The sequence below is a fragment of the Lontra canadensis genome, unplaced genomic scaffold (assembly GCF_010015895.1).
Source record: "Lontra canadensis isolate GAN:19392208 unplaced genomic scaffold, GSC_riverotter_1.0 scaffold9, whole genome shotgun sequence".
NCBI lineage: Eukaryota > Metazoa > Chordata > Mammalia > Carnivora > Mustelidae > Lontra > Lontra canadensis.
In genome coordinates this window covers 38,688,833-38,704,256 of record NW_022631003.1, presented here as the reverse complement: position 1 = coordinate 38,704,256, position 15,424 = coordinate 38,688,833, and the positions used below count along the sequence as shown (strand labels likewise).

The window sequence follows — 15,424 nt, the reverse complement described above, 5'->3', positions numbered from 1 at the left end:
AGAAATAGATGGTGAATAGTCATTTTGTTGCTCCCTATGCTTCTAGGCAGGAATATATTTCAGGAAAAAATGGGTTGTTGTAACTGTTCTTGAAATTTTCCAGAGTCTACACTGAGCTTGTATTGGTAATATGTTATGGATTCCTATACCCGAGTAAATAGGTTTTTGTTTTGTTTTGTTTTGTTTCAGTTTTATTCCTATTTTAAACCTAGTTGTCCCTGTTTTTTCATCACCAAGCATCCCCAGAGATTGAAAATAGTCATTCACTACTATACCATTTAAAATGTCCACATATTCTAATTGATGTGTTATTACCTGTATTTACAATATCCAAAAAGGGTGAGAGGTAAATTTGAATGTGGTTTGAATGTGGTAATCATGACAATTAATAGCAGCCAGATACAACACTCACGTAAACCTCTTCCTAATTATGATTTAGCAATTTTTTTCCCTAGTATTAGTTCACTGGTAGAATGTCATGAGGCAGAAGAAAGGGATGAAAGAATGGGGAGGCTTAAGGAACAAAGAAAGTTTACCAAAAACCAGAGAGCTCAACCTGTTTGCTCTTAATTAAGGAAACAAACAAACAAACAAAAAAAAACACAAAATGATATTTGCTTAAATGGAGAATCAGTGCTACATATGGGCAGTCTTGAAACCCGCCACCTAGCTATCCAGACACAGAAGCTCCGATGATTGTTTTAGTAAAGGTAAAGGGAAACGTATTTAAGGGGAAAAAATGTCTGCTGTTCAGGAAAAACTTCAGCAGTGAGCCTCTGAGTGAGGAAAAAGGAGTCAAATCTTTATTTAGGATTAAAAACCAGGCAGGACAACGCAACTCAATCCATGTGCTTTTCCAAAAGGGGTGAGAGGAGGTGGTGTTTTTTTTTTTTTAAACCACAGCAGAGGAGAAATTTCAGTTGGTACATTGTGCTCAGGGATTAGTTGACTTTTTTTGCTCAGGATTGTGGGTCCTGGGGTGGGGCGGGGGGGGGGGGGTTTTCCAGATGTCTAAATCTCAAAATGATTATCACGATTCCAGGAAGTGTCTGTTCTCTGAACTCCACACAACTGTGGCAGTTGCAAGATGGAGTCAGAATTGTCGTGTTCCTTTCCTCCTTTTCCTCTTCATTTCCTCTTTTTGATCATTGGTGTGTGAGTCATTACGATGATCAGTTATGGTGAGCAAACTCATTATGGTAGAGTCCCTTGTTGCCCAAGTGCTTAGCTGCTGCTTGGGGTCCATCCTGCTCTTTATAGTTAAAGGGTATAACAGCATAGGGTTGGAGCAGTAGACCTAGAAGCTTGGGAGCCGAAGAGGAGAAAAAGGCACTTCTGGAAACAAGCAAAAAAGTATTTGTATAGCAAGCAGATACTTAATCCCAATTGTAGTCCCGATTGAAGGATGTTTCCTGTTTTTTCAGGTGAACAACTAAAGACATTGGATGGATGGTAGATAATTTTAATATCATTCCAAATTTCACTAAAGATGGGATTGTTGATATTGTGAAGCCAAGAGGCCTGTATGATTTTTTTTTTTAATTTCTAATTCCACTTTAGAGGAAGTATTTATCCAGGTACAACAAGAGATATTAGCAAAGATCACAGACACCTCCTAGTTCTACCAGCCAGTAGTCAAATGCAGTTTGATTGTCTAGGATCACTGAAGCAGGGGAGTCCAAGGATAATTGTAAGTTTTATAGAGCTGAAGCCGTATAGTGGGATAATTCCTCTAGAATGTTTGTTAGATTATACAGGGTGGCTTTATGATAAGCAAATCTTCCCCAAGGGGCCAACATACCTATGGCCAGACCATTTTAAAATTATTATACCTATAGCCCTTTGGGTTCTATGAGAGGCAGTGGATAGGATAGGCAGATAAGATTTTATGAATCCTAGGGTACATTGTCCAGGGACCCAAGCATTGTTTTAACACTTTTGAAGGCTAAGGTTTTGTTAGTTATTCTTCCATAAGGATTGCCCGTATAGGAAAGATAATTAAGTGGGCTTACTGATAAATATATATCCTTCAGAAGCACAGTTACTCTTGTTTTATTGTTTAGAGTGGTGCTGTTGATGAGGGGAAAGGAAGAATTGGTACAGAAGGGAGATAGGGGTCCTGCAATATAAGGTTTATTGAGATTACAGTAAGGGTAGAATTGGGGGGTGGCACCTGGGTGGCTCAGCTGCTTTAGCACCTGACTCTTGGTTTTAGGTCTGGTCATGATCTTGTAGTCCTGAGATAGAGCCCTGTATTGGGCTCTGTGTGGGTGTGGAGCCTGCTTAGGATTCTTTCTCTCCCTCTCCCTCTGCCCCCTCCCCCCACTCACTCTTTCTCTCTCTTTCTCTAAAATAAACAAGTCTTTCAAAAAAAAAAAATAAAGGATAGAATTTGGGATTAGTTTGATCATAGCAAAACCTCTTACAAATATTCCTTTGATGAGACTTTCTATATATCATTCCCCAGAAAATCACTGGGGATTTGTACATTATTGATATTAAGTTTCATCATTTGTCTTCTATTCTTGATGACCTGGCAAAGGGCAGTAGCATTAGGGTATGTGGATGAAATAGAATTGCAGCTTGATAGATTATAGTGATCAGCTAATGCGAAAGTGAGATTTACATCTGTAGAAACCAGACTAGGTCCCAGGTGGACATATCTTATGCAAGAAGAGAAATTGTGGACAGGAGTAACTTCAAAACAAGGAAAGGAGATTAAAGCAAATGGGGTTACGTCACCTTTGAAGGAGTGGGGAGGAGCAATGATATATGACTAGAGGCATTGGGCATGATGTAAATGATCTTAATATCCTGAACTGAAGGGAGTTAAGAGGAAGTATTTTGTACTTTGTTGGAATGTATGTGGGTTATTACATACCCAGCAATATTTTAGGGGGAATCCCCTGGGCTGTAGTTTGGGACATCTTAACAAGAGTTGGTATTCCCATCAGAGGGGGTTGCATCCTTATAACTGACTCATTATTTACCCCTCAATTAGACCCTCATAAATCTCTCCTCCCAAATCCACACTGTACTGGGTTTATTGATGATGTTGCATTATAAATGATCAAGGAAGATATGGTGCAGGATATTCTGTAGTATTCACTGAAAAAAGTTGAGGGGTAAGGGAAGTAAGGTAGCAGATTGAGAGGAGGACAAGAGAGTGAAATGACTACTAGCAAGGATATGACTGGCAGATAGAGATGTTCTGTGTGTTGGGAATCTAAGAGACTAATAGGACTAATACCTATGGGGAGAGTCTGGTACTATGTTTTTGGTGGCAGTAAGGAATAGAGAGGCAGCTGATAGGGCATAGAGGCAGAGAGGCCAACCTTTCGCCACAGGGTCCAGTTGAAGACTGTAATATCCTGTGGGGCATTGTTGGCCTCCATACCTTTGGGTCAGGATTCCCAAGATGTTACTAGAAAGTTCATGCACAAAGGAGAAGAAGGGCAGTTGGTAATTAGGGTGTCCTAGAGTTGGGTAAGAGATAAGCTGGTTTTTTTTAAAGGTATGAAGGCTTCTTAGGTCTCTTGAAGCCATAAGATAAGGTCTGGAATGGTTGCAGCTGGGGGGACACTTAAGGGTTGAGCTTTGAGGGAATATTCAGGAATCCAAGGGTGACAGTATCCAGTGAAGCCCAGGAAACCCATTATTGTCTGTCAAGCTAGGCTTGAGGGAGCTGTGTAATGGTAGTAATTCTGTCTGGTTTTATTTTTAGTGCATCTGGTGTTAAAAGATGGCCTAGGAATTTGAAAGAGGCAGAACAGAATTGTAATTAATCTTTAGATACTTTGTGTCCTGTGTTGACTAATTGTTGGAGAAGGTATTTAATGTCAATGTGAGAGGCTTTTAGGGTAAGGGAGCATAAAAATTGTTTATATTTTGTAATAGCGTAGAAATTTCAGTTGATATAGATTGCTTGGGTATTAGCTGACCTCTTTTGCTTAATATTGAGGACAGGGCAGATAAATTCCCAGGTATCTAAACCTCAAGACATATCATGAGTCCAGGAACTAGCTGCTCTTCCAAGAACTCCACAAAATGGTGGCAGTTGCAAGATGGAGTCACAGTTGTCAACCTCTCCCTGACCCCTTTTCTTCCTCATTGCCAACTCACCTTAGTAGTCCAATGTCTGTGCATATTTTTATCTTTAGAAGATGGGAAAATTGAAAGTTGAGTTTGTCTTAAAAAATAGATTCCTACATAAATAAACATCTTAGTAACTATACTAAGTAATAGTTGATAAAAGAAGGATGGTAAAAAGTGGACATTCCTTAACATTCTCTTTATAAGATTAAAAAAAGGGCTTGATATATCTTGCTATAATTTGTTCATTGAAATAATTATTTGAAGTTTAATAATTATTTGGTTTTGGTTTTGTTTTACGTTATGAGCATGTAAAATATGTGTGTATGAAAGAAGTACCCTGTATGTTTTGTAAGCACTGCAAATCTAGTAATTTTTTTTTTTCAGGCAAAAAGAGAAAGCAAGAGAGGGGAGGGGTGGAGAGAGAGAAAGAGAGAGAGAGAATCTTTTTTTTTTTTTTAAAGATTTTATTTATTTATTTGACATACAGAGATCACAAGTAGGCAGAGGGGCAGGCAGAGAGAGAGGAAGCGAAGCAGGCTCCGTGCTGAACAGAGAGCCCAATGTGGGGCTCGATCCCAGGACACTGGGATCATGACCTGAGCCGAAGGCAGAGGCTTTAACCCACTGAGCCACCCACGCGCCCCGAGAGAGAGAGAATCTTAAGCAGGCTCCACACCTAGTGTGGAGCCTGATGGGGGGCTTGATCTCACAACCTGGAGATCATGACATGAGCCAAAATCGAGAGTCAAATGCTTAACAGGTACCCTGCAAATCTTGTAATATTTTGATAGGAGTCTATTAGTAAAGGACATTTCTGAATCTGTTACCAATAAATAACTTTTATTGGTTGTACACATTCTCCTTTTGAGGATTTTTAGGGCTAATTAGATCAAATGGGTTTTCTACAATATTTAAAGCAGTGATGGTCTTGACTATATCATGCTTCCATACTTTTCTGCTGTGTACAACCTCCAGGACTTTTTTTTTTTTTTCAATCTTACACACTTGCTACTTTAGTACTCCCTAAACTGGAAGAAATACGAGTGCCTTCTTCTGTCAGAAATCTGTATATAAATGGAGCCCCAACCTATGAGGTATACTTTATCTAATCTTGTCTTCCCAAGATTTTAATATGAACCCATTTTTTATATATACTATATAATTAATCTAACTGGACTTAATATTAATTTCTCTATGAACCTGTATCTAAATAGAACATAAAAATATTATTTAACTATAATATATTATCTTTATACAGAGGTGTATGAAGTAAACATATTTTTAAATATAATGCAATTACACATTCACCTATTACCATTATTTGTACTATGTATAATATAGTTACTAATATACTGTTTCTTTGGATAATGAAATGTAGATTGACAGACAAAATAATTATTGTATTCTGCATGTGTATTTATGCATCTTTGCTCTTAAGAACTTGTTAAGCAGTTGAGCGAAAGAATTTAAATTCTGATTTTTATTAATGATAGTGTGAGGTGGCTTTATGACACTCCTCATGCTGTATAATGGCAGGCCAAAAAGTTCATGTACCTAAATTTCAGTCCTCTGTAGTTTTACAGTGTATCTGAAAAATGATGTCATTCAACTAGATTTTCCAACTCTTTTATGGCCTTAATGATACTTATTTTTCAGCATTCTGAAATTATTTATATTCCTACAAAAGACTACTCTATCAACTTACTACACAATGTAATTTGTTACCTCTCCTGTTAACCTCTTCTTGACCTCTTATGTGTCAGGCCCTGAGCTAAATGACCCATTGGCCTCTTTTGCTTTGTGCTCACCCATTTTCTCCTCTTCCTTTCTGTCATGAGTAATATTTTCATCGATAATTTTCTCTTTTTCCAAAAGTAATGAAAAAGAAGCTCATTTGGTTAATTCTAGTCTTTATGTATGTAATATTTACCATTTAGCTGCTGCCAGTCAAAAATATACTTTGAAAAAAATATATATAGTAATTTAGATAGCCTAGCATGCAGTATCTAATAATTTTATTATTAGGTATTTATGAAGATTTAAAGTTTAATTAACTGCGTTATGGAGATTGATTAAGATATTTACTTCATACGATACTTGATGGGTTCTGGTTAAAGAAGTGAAGAGTAGAGTTTCATGTTCCTATCTTTCTTAAAAATCTCCATTGGTATAAAAATAACATTATAACAATTTGAAAAGAGAACATCAATATGAAAACAAGGTGGAAGTGTAGGTATAAACATCTAATCTAAATATTTCAGTACAGTATTTTTATTTTTCTTGGTAGATTTTCTGTCAGTTTTTTTTTCACCTATTTAGACATTGTAACATTTTGGGCTCTCTGTCCTTACTACTAAGAAATCTCAACCTGGTGTTGGGTGTTAAAGAAGACACGTATTGCATGGAGTAGGTGTTATACAAAAACAATGAATCATGGAACTCTACATCAAAAACTAATGATTTACTCTACAGAGACTAACATAACACACATACACACAAAAGAAATCTCAACCTCCAGGTAGATAAATGCACTACAGTGGTGGAAAATCATATAAAAAGCAGATACATAATTATACAAAATTTCTGAATAATAGCAAAATAGAATATAATGATCTGCTCTCATTTCAAATTAGAATTAATTGTAATAATTGACAATAATTATGTATAGTTTCCATAAATGGCTACTGACTCTTGTGAAAAACAACAATCAGAATTCCTGGTCTCTTAAAACTTAAAAAATTCTGAAAACTCTTAAAACACCTTGGTTATATTTCGTATTCTTCATTTTTTTTTTCAAAAATAATAAAATACTTTTATTTAATTAGTGGTTTATATTCACATTTGGGGGAAAGAAGTGTTATGTCTCCCATTTTTAAACATAAAAATCTTTGCATTTCACATTATAAACATAAAATGTGAAATTATACATTATAAACAAAATGTGAAAAAGAAGAGTTAGGCAAAGAGAACATAATTTATGCTAGGTCCTCTGTAATTGTATCTCCTAGAGATAATCATAGTTACATGTTTGTTTATTCTGAAACACACAACAATTTTTTGTAACATTGGGATCACACTGTATACAGTGTTGTATAATACATAGTTTGCTAATTTAATAAATGGTATAAGGCATTGTCAATTTTTACCTGTGAGACCTCTATTTATTAGCTATTGTGATATCTTTTGTAAAAGCTCATGTTTTTGGAAACCTAGGTTTCAGAAACTTTTTTTTTTTTTTCTTTTCTTCTGCTTCTTCTTCCCCCCAGTTCCACCTTAAAGAACTGAGTATTTTTAACTGAGGACAGAATACAGAAAGGTAGCTGGCAACTACATCTTTTAAGTGTAGTCCACACTTCAGCTAAACTTCCCCAATATTCACATCTTGGTTTTTGATAGAATTCCTCTTCAGCCCGCATCTAATGAGACTCTTCTTAATTTAGCCATCAGTTCTTGCCTTTTGTCCTGTGATTACATTGGAGAGGAACAATGAAATAAGCTGACACTTCAGGCTGCAATCAACCAAGCAACCCAACATGGTATTTTGGAGGTCCTATTAGTACAGTTGAAGATTTGTGGGATTATCAAGGTTAGCTTTTTTTGAAGAGATGCTCTACCATATTTCCAAATACGTATGGTATTTCAGAAATGATTGGAGCAAAGTGTTCAATTCCATTTTGTTTTTATAATATATTGTAGTGACTACTCACTTTTAACCTAAAATACTAAGATACCAGTATTTGTTGCCCATGTTTGTGGATTGTTTCATTGCTAACTTGGATTAGCATCATTATTGTTAATTCGGCTTCAATTCTGGGACCTATTCATCATATCCTTTCTAATCTAGCAGAAACTATTGTTAAGTTACAGTCACGTTGAACCTGAGCTGACTTAGGTGGAGGTCTTCAAAAAGGGTAAAAAAATCAACCTGTAAAATATGAGAAGCAGTTGGTACTCTGGACTAGCTCTGGGCTTTCCAAAAGAAAGTTTGTTGAGATTTTCCTGCATTCATTTTGTGCACTGCATTCATTTTGTAAAACATTTCCCTTGCACTTCCATGTGTGGGAGCATGAGAAAAGAGAAAGGGGGCAAACAGGTGACTGATGTGGAATACGTACGACCAGCAGCTTGTGATTAAACTCTTAGAAAGAAATTCTTGAATTGCCTTCAGATTTTCATCTCTCTTCTTGTTTCAGCTCACAGAAAAATAATTCAATAGAAAATTATAAAAATGTTATTTGTTTTCCCATGAATCCAAGTAGAAATTATGCAGAGTTAAGAATGAACACATTTAAATACTAAATAAAATTGTTTTCATAGTCCTTTAATATCTTCCCATTCGAAGGAACATTATAGACTAATTTCTAGTATTGGATATTCTGGGCTTCCATTACTGTAGTTGTTATTGATGTAGATATTTACATGAAAATATAACCCTGATTGTTTGTGACACCGTATTGTTAGCTTGTTACTTTTCATTCACAGTCTCAGTTGCTAAAACACTCTATTTGGCTGCAATCATCAGGTTTATGGATTCAGGTATACAGTGAGCAGATGAGACAGATGCATTCTAAATCAGCCAAGTTCCAATTTTTATGCAAATATTCTCTGAAATAAAAATCTGATTTTTAGAGCTTTCTCTCTTTTTTTTTTTTTTTTTTTTTTTTTTTTTTGGGTTAAGCAGTACCATACTTTTCCTGGAGCATAGATATATTTTATGACTTGAAGTCATAAAGAGCTTTATTTTCTAAATAGAAGAATAATATCTACAAGGGATGTCTACTATAGAGTAATAAAAACTGATTGTCCCTGCTGGACTGTTGACCCCGGGGTCATTTTTTAAAAATTACACTCTGTACATTTATCCTAGTGGTTATGTTATTTCTGTTTGCTTATTAAGCAATAATTTTGAATATTAAAAGTCTGATATAATTGGGAACTAAAGATATTTACTGATATAATCGGGAACTAAAGATATTTACTCAGTAATCTTTAATATATGGCCTTGAATACCCAATAACTATTAGTAAGGACAATGTCAGATACATATGAAGTCACAGGCTGTTCTGAAATCTAAGATTCTACTTTAGACTAACAGTATCATTATTATAATTTTTATTATCTATAAAGTGGGTTTATTGACTTATGCAGATTTGTAAAATTTTTCTGTATTTTCAATGGATCTATAGATTCTACAGATACACTATAAGCATCCCAGGGCAGAATCATAAATATCAATTTGGTTAAGTCCTCTCTGTGTCCTAAGTCTTGATGAAACTCTTTACTCCACCACTAACACAACCAAGAACAAATATCTGTGAAGTTTTACACATCTCTCCAAGTGGCAGATGCAGGGGGAAACAGATTGCAAATTCTGCATACTGAGTCCCTCTAAGTTACCAGAATTTCATGTCACCATGGAACCCTAGTCCGTGCTTTTTATCAGACTATTGAATGTATTAGAAACTTGCAGGACTACAGACTGTCTTTTTCTTCCTCTAAAGAAAGCCTGAACTCTCATCCAGCTAATTCTGATGAGCTATAGAAATCCCTACCACTTACACTGAGTGGTTGCTAGTTTCCTTGGTGTCATTTTAATCTGTCACTTTATATGACTTGTCTTCTCAAAGTTACTGGCAATTTTAAAATATTTTTATAAAGTTGAACACCAAGTAGCCACTGAATAAATCCAGATTAATGAGAAAGCCATTTTTTTAAAAGATTTTTTGTTTATTTGACAGAGAGAGACAGCGAAAGACGGAACACAAGCAGGGGGAGTGAGAGAGGGAGAAGGGAGAAGCAGGCTTCCCCCTGGGCAGGGAACCTGACTGGGGGAGCCGGGGCCTGGATCCCAGGACTCCAGGATCATGACCTGAGCCAAAGGCAGACATTTAATGACTGAAGCACCCAGGCACCCCGAAGAGAAAGCCATTTTAAACCTGACTTTCCACCCTTTCCTCTAAATCTCTTAGCATAATGAAACATTATGACAAATAGGACTTTTAAACAAAGAGAGTGACAATTCATTGAATTAGGTAATACACCTTTCTGTCTCTCTCAGAGTTTATCATCTTGTGACATTCTTCTTTCCACAGTGCATACCACAGTCACCAAATGAAACAGATGAACTATGTTTTCTGGGGCAAGAAAAATGACTTTATGTTGCCTCTGCCAGAAATTACCTCCATTTAACTCATATCTGGGTTTGTAGTGTCTTGGAGGAAAGATGAGATCAAGATTAGAAGCAGGGTACTGGGAGTGCCTGGGTGGCTCAGTCGGTTAAGTGTCTGACTTCCCCTCAGGTTATGGTCCCAGCTAGGGTCCTGGGATTGAGCCCTGCAGCAGATTCCCTGCTCAGCAGGGGGTCTGCTTCTCCCTCTGCCTCTGGCCCTTACCCCCACTGGTGTTCTCTCTCTCTCAAGAAAATAAATAAAATCTTAAAAAAAAAGAAAAGAAGCAGCAGCACGGGACTGTTTTTTTTTTCCCTCACATCTTAGCAGAAAGGGACCACAGGAGAGAGGCTAATAGGCGAGTTGCTCTGTGGGAAAGTTCTGGGAAATTAATAGGTAAATATTCGGCCAGAGTCAAGTCAATTGCAAAGATTCAGCTGCTGATAATGGAGGCAGTGCATAGTAGTGAACAAGAATTTGGGTTCTGGCATGAACTGCCTAGTTCAAATCCTACATCTGCCTCTTACTATCATAACCTATTTCCATTTATATGAAATAGGAATAAAATTAATAGTGCCTATAGGCTATGTGGAGTAAATGAGTTAACCCTCAATAAATGCTAGCTACTATTTTTCTGAGTAATTTGAGTTTGTTTAAAGTTCATTGTGTCTTATCTCATTTGATCTTCATAATGTTGGTGGTAAGTGTCCTAGTTATCAGAGACATGAAGAAAAAAAAGATATATTAAAGTTTACGAATTCAATAAATGTAGTTTTCTTATAGTTCACTTCTCTATGGGAGGAATGCCAAGACATTCTTTCCATTCCAATCTCAACCCAAACTCCACCCTGATTCAACAACTTTTGTGAAATTATAGATAAAAAGTTTATATTCCACTTAAAAGAAGTAAGAAGTCTGAGAGGGGGAGAAAAAGAATTACCTATGTATTATAAGCTAATTTTAAAGGCTAAAGTGGGCTTCTTGATACTGGTTATTTTAAGGGTAAGTTGAATATCAGTAAGTCCTGTTATCAACAAGCTCCATAAGGATTTCTTTCCCTTAAAAATACTTGAAGCAAGTGCAGCAGTGTTGTAAAATGTTTGCTTTAGTTTTATAAAATTGGTGGCTTTATATTAGATAGGTTGCCTCAGGGAGCACATTTTGCCAGAACATGCAACACTGTAAGGTATTTTTTTTTTCCTAATCCAATTTCTTATTTGAAAACTGAATATACATGTCTAGGATTTTTTATATGGTTTCTTGTTGTGGCACCCAAGTGTTTTGCATTCATCAAATCAGTGGAGAGCTAAACCCCGCAGCGCTCAATGGGGCTAAATCTAATAAAAACAAAGCCATTCTGCCTTCTATAAATACATTCACGCAGAGTATTATCATATATAAACTACACTCATCTAAACTGATTTAGAAAGGAAACTTTTACAAATATTAAGACTTTTTTTTTTTAAGATTTTTTTTTTAATTTATTTATGAGAGAGAGAGAGCGAGCACAGGCAGACAGAATGGCAGGCAGAGGCAGAGGGAGAAGCAGGCTACCTGCAGAGCAAGGAGCCCGATGTGGGACCCGATCCCAGGACGCTGGGATCATGACCTGAGCCGAAGGCAGCTGCTTAACCAACTGAGCCACCCAGGCGTCCCAAATATTAAGACTTTTAAACTTTGTTTTGGTTAATGCATGATACCAGTTTCTATGCATGTTTAAATGCAGGCTTGAAAAGGCTAGACATGTCCAGATCCATCCTTTTAAGTGTGGTCTTACTGACAGCTGATGTTATTTTTCAGATGACTTTTTTTCAGAGCCATTTATTTCAGAGTCCAGGAAAACTGCATGTAGACTGCATCATCAGAACTAGCACTAATTTAGCCCAAATATTGACAGTCTGTTTTGTATCAGGCAGTTTCTTGGTTATGTTTTCTGATCGGAGTGTGCATTTGCAGCCACATTCTCTCTACAGTAGTTTCTCTCCAGTGGGCACGTTGTGGTGGAACAGGAGAGTTTTATCACTTAACATCGCTTAGAGTTGCTGGTTTATGGTTATAATAAAATGTAGACTGAGTATTAGAAGATTGCTTTATTGGTTTTAAGTCGTCTAGAGACAACACACTTCCTCCTGCCTACGCTGGTTGGGAGTTTATTACCCCATCCTGGACATGCCACTGACCAATACTATGGGGAGAATTAAGGGAAGAGAAATATGTGTTCATGCTGAGAGAGAACTGTCTCTCTGACCCAACAGAGGAAGGGATTAATTTGAACCAGGAGAGGATGACATGGATTGCTCAAAAGATTTGTCCTCCAGCATGCAGATATTTGTTACGAGCAGGTACTTGGGGGTTTTATTTTTATTAATTAGAGGGCTTCTTCAGTGTAACACTTACCTGTGCATTATTTGAGAAAACTAGGGCTTAGAGACTTGGAAGTTTTGCAGAGGACTCACAACTAGCTAGGTAGCTAGGGTGGGTTTCCAACTCCAATCTGTAATTCAAAAGTTCAGAATCTTTCTACTAGGGATTATTGCCTCTTCAGCCTCTACCTCATTTTATCTATCTATTTATTTATTTATTTATTAAAAATTTTAATTTTTATTTATTTGACAGAGAGAGAGATCACAAGTAGACAGAGAGGCAGGCAGAGAGAGGAGGAAGCAGGCTCCCTGCTGGGCAGAAGAGCCAGATGGGGGCTCCATCCCAGGACCCTGGGATCATGACCTGAGCTGAAGGCAGAGGCTTAACCCATTGAGCCACCCAGGTGCCCCTAGCTTCTACCTCATTTTAAATGGGATTGTTGGATAGTGCTTCCATTTTTTTTGTTTGGGATGATATTTTGTTTATTTTGATATGTCACTTATAAAATATTTTCTAAATCAGTGATTTGAAAAAAGGTTGGTCACCTTGCATACCTTTCTTGAGAAGAAGCTCTTGAACTACAAGGCCTTGTGAAGTTGTAATTTGGAACACTCTTACTGTGTTAAAAAAAAAATAACTGAAATCAATCTTCAAAGTCCAAAGAAAGCATGAAGGTTTCATAATTGATGAAAACTAGATTTAGTAAGGACCAAGAACGTTAGTGTAAATAGGTGAAGAACCACATCGTTGGTCTTACTGCTTTTTATTCTGACTTTTGACATTTCACTGACCCATCAGAAATCCAGACTGTTTGGAAGGATGGAAAAGAAAACAAGGTAGGGGTCAAAGTGTACAATGACTTCATGCCAAGGGATTTTGTTTGAGGAAGTACCTGGATAACACCTCCTAACAAAGTTAGATCATTTGTGCTGCAGTTTCGGGTTGGGCAGGTTGAGACCTTAGCAGGTGGTGTGAAGGGAAGGAAATCTGACATGGGAGGGTCAGGTTCTCAGAAATAACCTGAAAGTCTGGTAGGTCCAGAAATTTGATCAGCACCGTGCACTGCAGTTTTCAAAGAAGTGTGCTAGCTTAGATCTCAAAAGTCTAGCATCAATAATGGTGATAACAAGCCTAACAACTGCTTATTGAGTGCCTGTTGAAGGACAGGTGCTTGTCCTCAAAACAACAATCCAAGCAAGGTTTTATTATGTTAAACTTACTATAAAGGAGCTGCAGGGAGGTTCAGTAGCTCTTCCAAGATCCCGTTGCAAGTAGGTGAAAGTGTTTATATTTGGGTTTGCATTTGTGTATCTGAAAGCTTTCTGTCATTCTAGATCTCATTGCTCACAGTTAATCCTGTGAGTAGTTTATGAGCATGGGAAGCAGGAGTTTTGAAGATACAGCAAAATTTGGAATCAGGCAATTGTGTTTGTTCTCTTTTAGATAGTTGAACTACCTTTAAGAAAAAAGAGAAAAGGTAAGCAAGGAAAAGGTTTAAGAGTTAGCCCGTGGAAAGCTGGGGGTAGGAAGGACTGAGCTGGATAATGGCTCCTGAAGCAAGTAAACCAGGGATTCAGGATAAATTCCAGAACCAAAGTGAGAACAAGAGTGCATGTCAGTATATCCAGTAAGAAGTGTAGTCTTGGTGCCAGTGTGGCAAGAATAAGAGGAATCTTGGAGCTAAGCGGGCATCACAATTTCACCTAAAGGCTCAAAATTCCAACAGCTAGTGGATCTGAACCTGTTTGTCGAGATTAATTTAAAGAAGGATGGTGACAGTTCGTCTGTCACAGAATTTGAAATTGGGAAGAAAGTCAAACAGTCCTGCATACCCCCATCGCAGTTGTTAGTTCTCAATAATTAATTCATGGTGACAGCCAGAGGAAAGTTGTCTAAGATGGGATTACTGTGTGTGTGTGTGTGTGTGTGTGTGTGTGTGTGTGTGTGTGCGCGCGCATGCGCACACACGCACGTGTGGCTAGGCAGCACGTGTATAGTATTCTTTGACATACAAACTTGTTTTCTACGGATCTTCTCTCCTAGTTAAATCCTCCATCTTGACATCTGATTTGTCATGTATAGCTTTTGGAAAGGTGGCAGAGTAAAATAAGACATTTTCCAAGTATAATTTTAGCAACGTTAGGACATATGCATCGGGAAGTCTCATGAGATGTTACTACCAACTCATGAAATTTGGCAGGCGTGCCTTTTTTATACACTAGAATGTAATACTCCTATCTAGATTATTTTGAAACTCTGCTCCTCCTCGTCTGCTTTCTAAAATGCAAAATGACAAATAAAGTAACACTTCCTAAGCAGAATGTTTCAAGGATTTTTATGTGATCATTGTATGATTATTCTGCCAGCAGTCATCTTGTGTGAATTCAGATTTTTTACTTTGACGCATGATTGGTTTTTTTTCCTCTAACATTAGGCTTTGTGCAATATTAAAGAATGAAAAGGGTAACAGAATTACCGTTGAAGATGTTTTGTTTGGTTTACTTCTATGACACACATCATTTATCCACATCTACAAGAACTCTGTCTTATAGCCTAAAGTTATAGTATTGCTAGCAACTTTCTTTAAAACTTTTGTTAGTGGGGCCTCTGGGTGGCTCAGTCAGTTAAGCAGTGACTCTTGATTTCAGCTCAGGTCATGATCTCAGGGATGGGAGATCAAGCCCCAGGTAGGGTTCTGCACTGGGTGTGGAGCCTGCTTTAGATTCTCTCTCTGCCCCACTCCACTCCTGCCCCTGCTTGTGTGTGCACTGTCTCTCTGTCTCTCGCGTGCTCGCAAA

General features: G+C 37.3%; 1 protein-coding gene across 2 annotated transcripts in view; it reads left to right on the top strand.

Annotated features, from left to right (window-relative positions):
* The window catches only part of CPNE8 (copine 8), a 200,883-nt gene that overhangs the window by 140,208 nt on the left and 45,251 nt on the right, over window positions 1-15,424 (top strand). The window contains exon 1 of one of the 2 annotated variants that reach the window (XM_032855345.1): window positions 12,422-12,604. The exons of the other annotated variant lie outside the window; for it this stretch is intronic. Within the exon in view, the coding sequence (XP_032711236.1) occupies window positions 12,552-12,604 (53 nt within the window). The 5' untranslated portion in view covers window positions 12,422-12,551. Of the gene's footprint in view, window positions 1-12,421; window positions 12,605-15,424 lie in introns of those variants that run through there. 2 annotated transcript variants of the gene reach the window in all.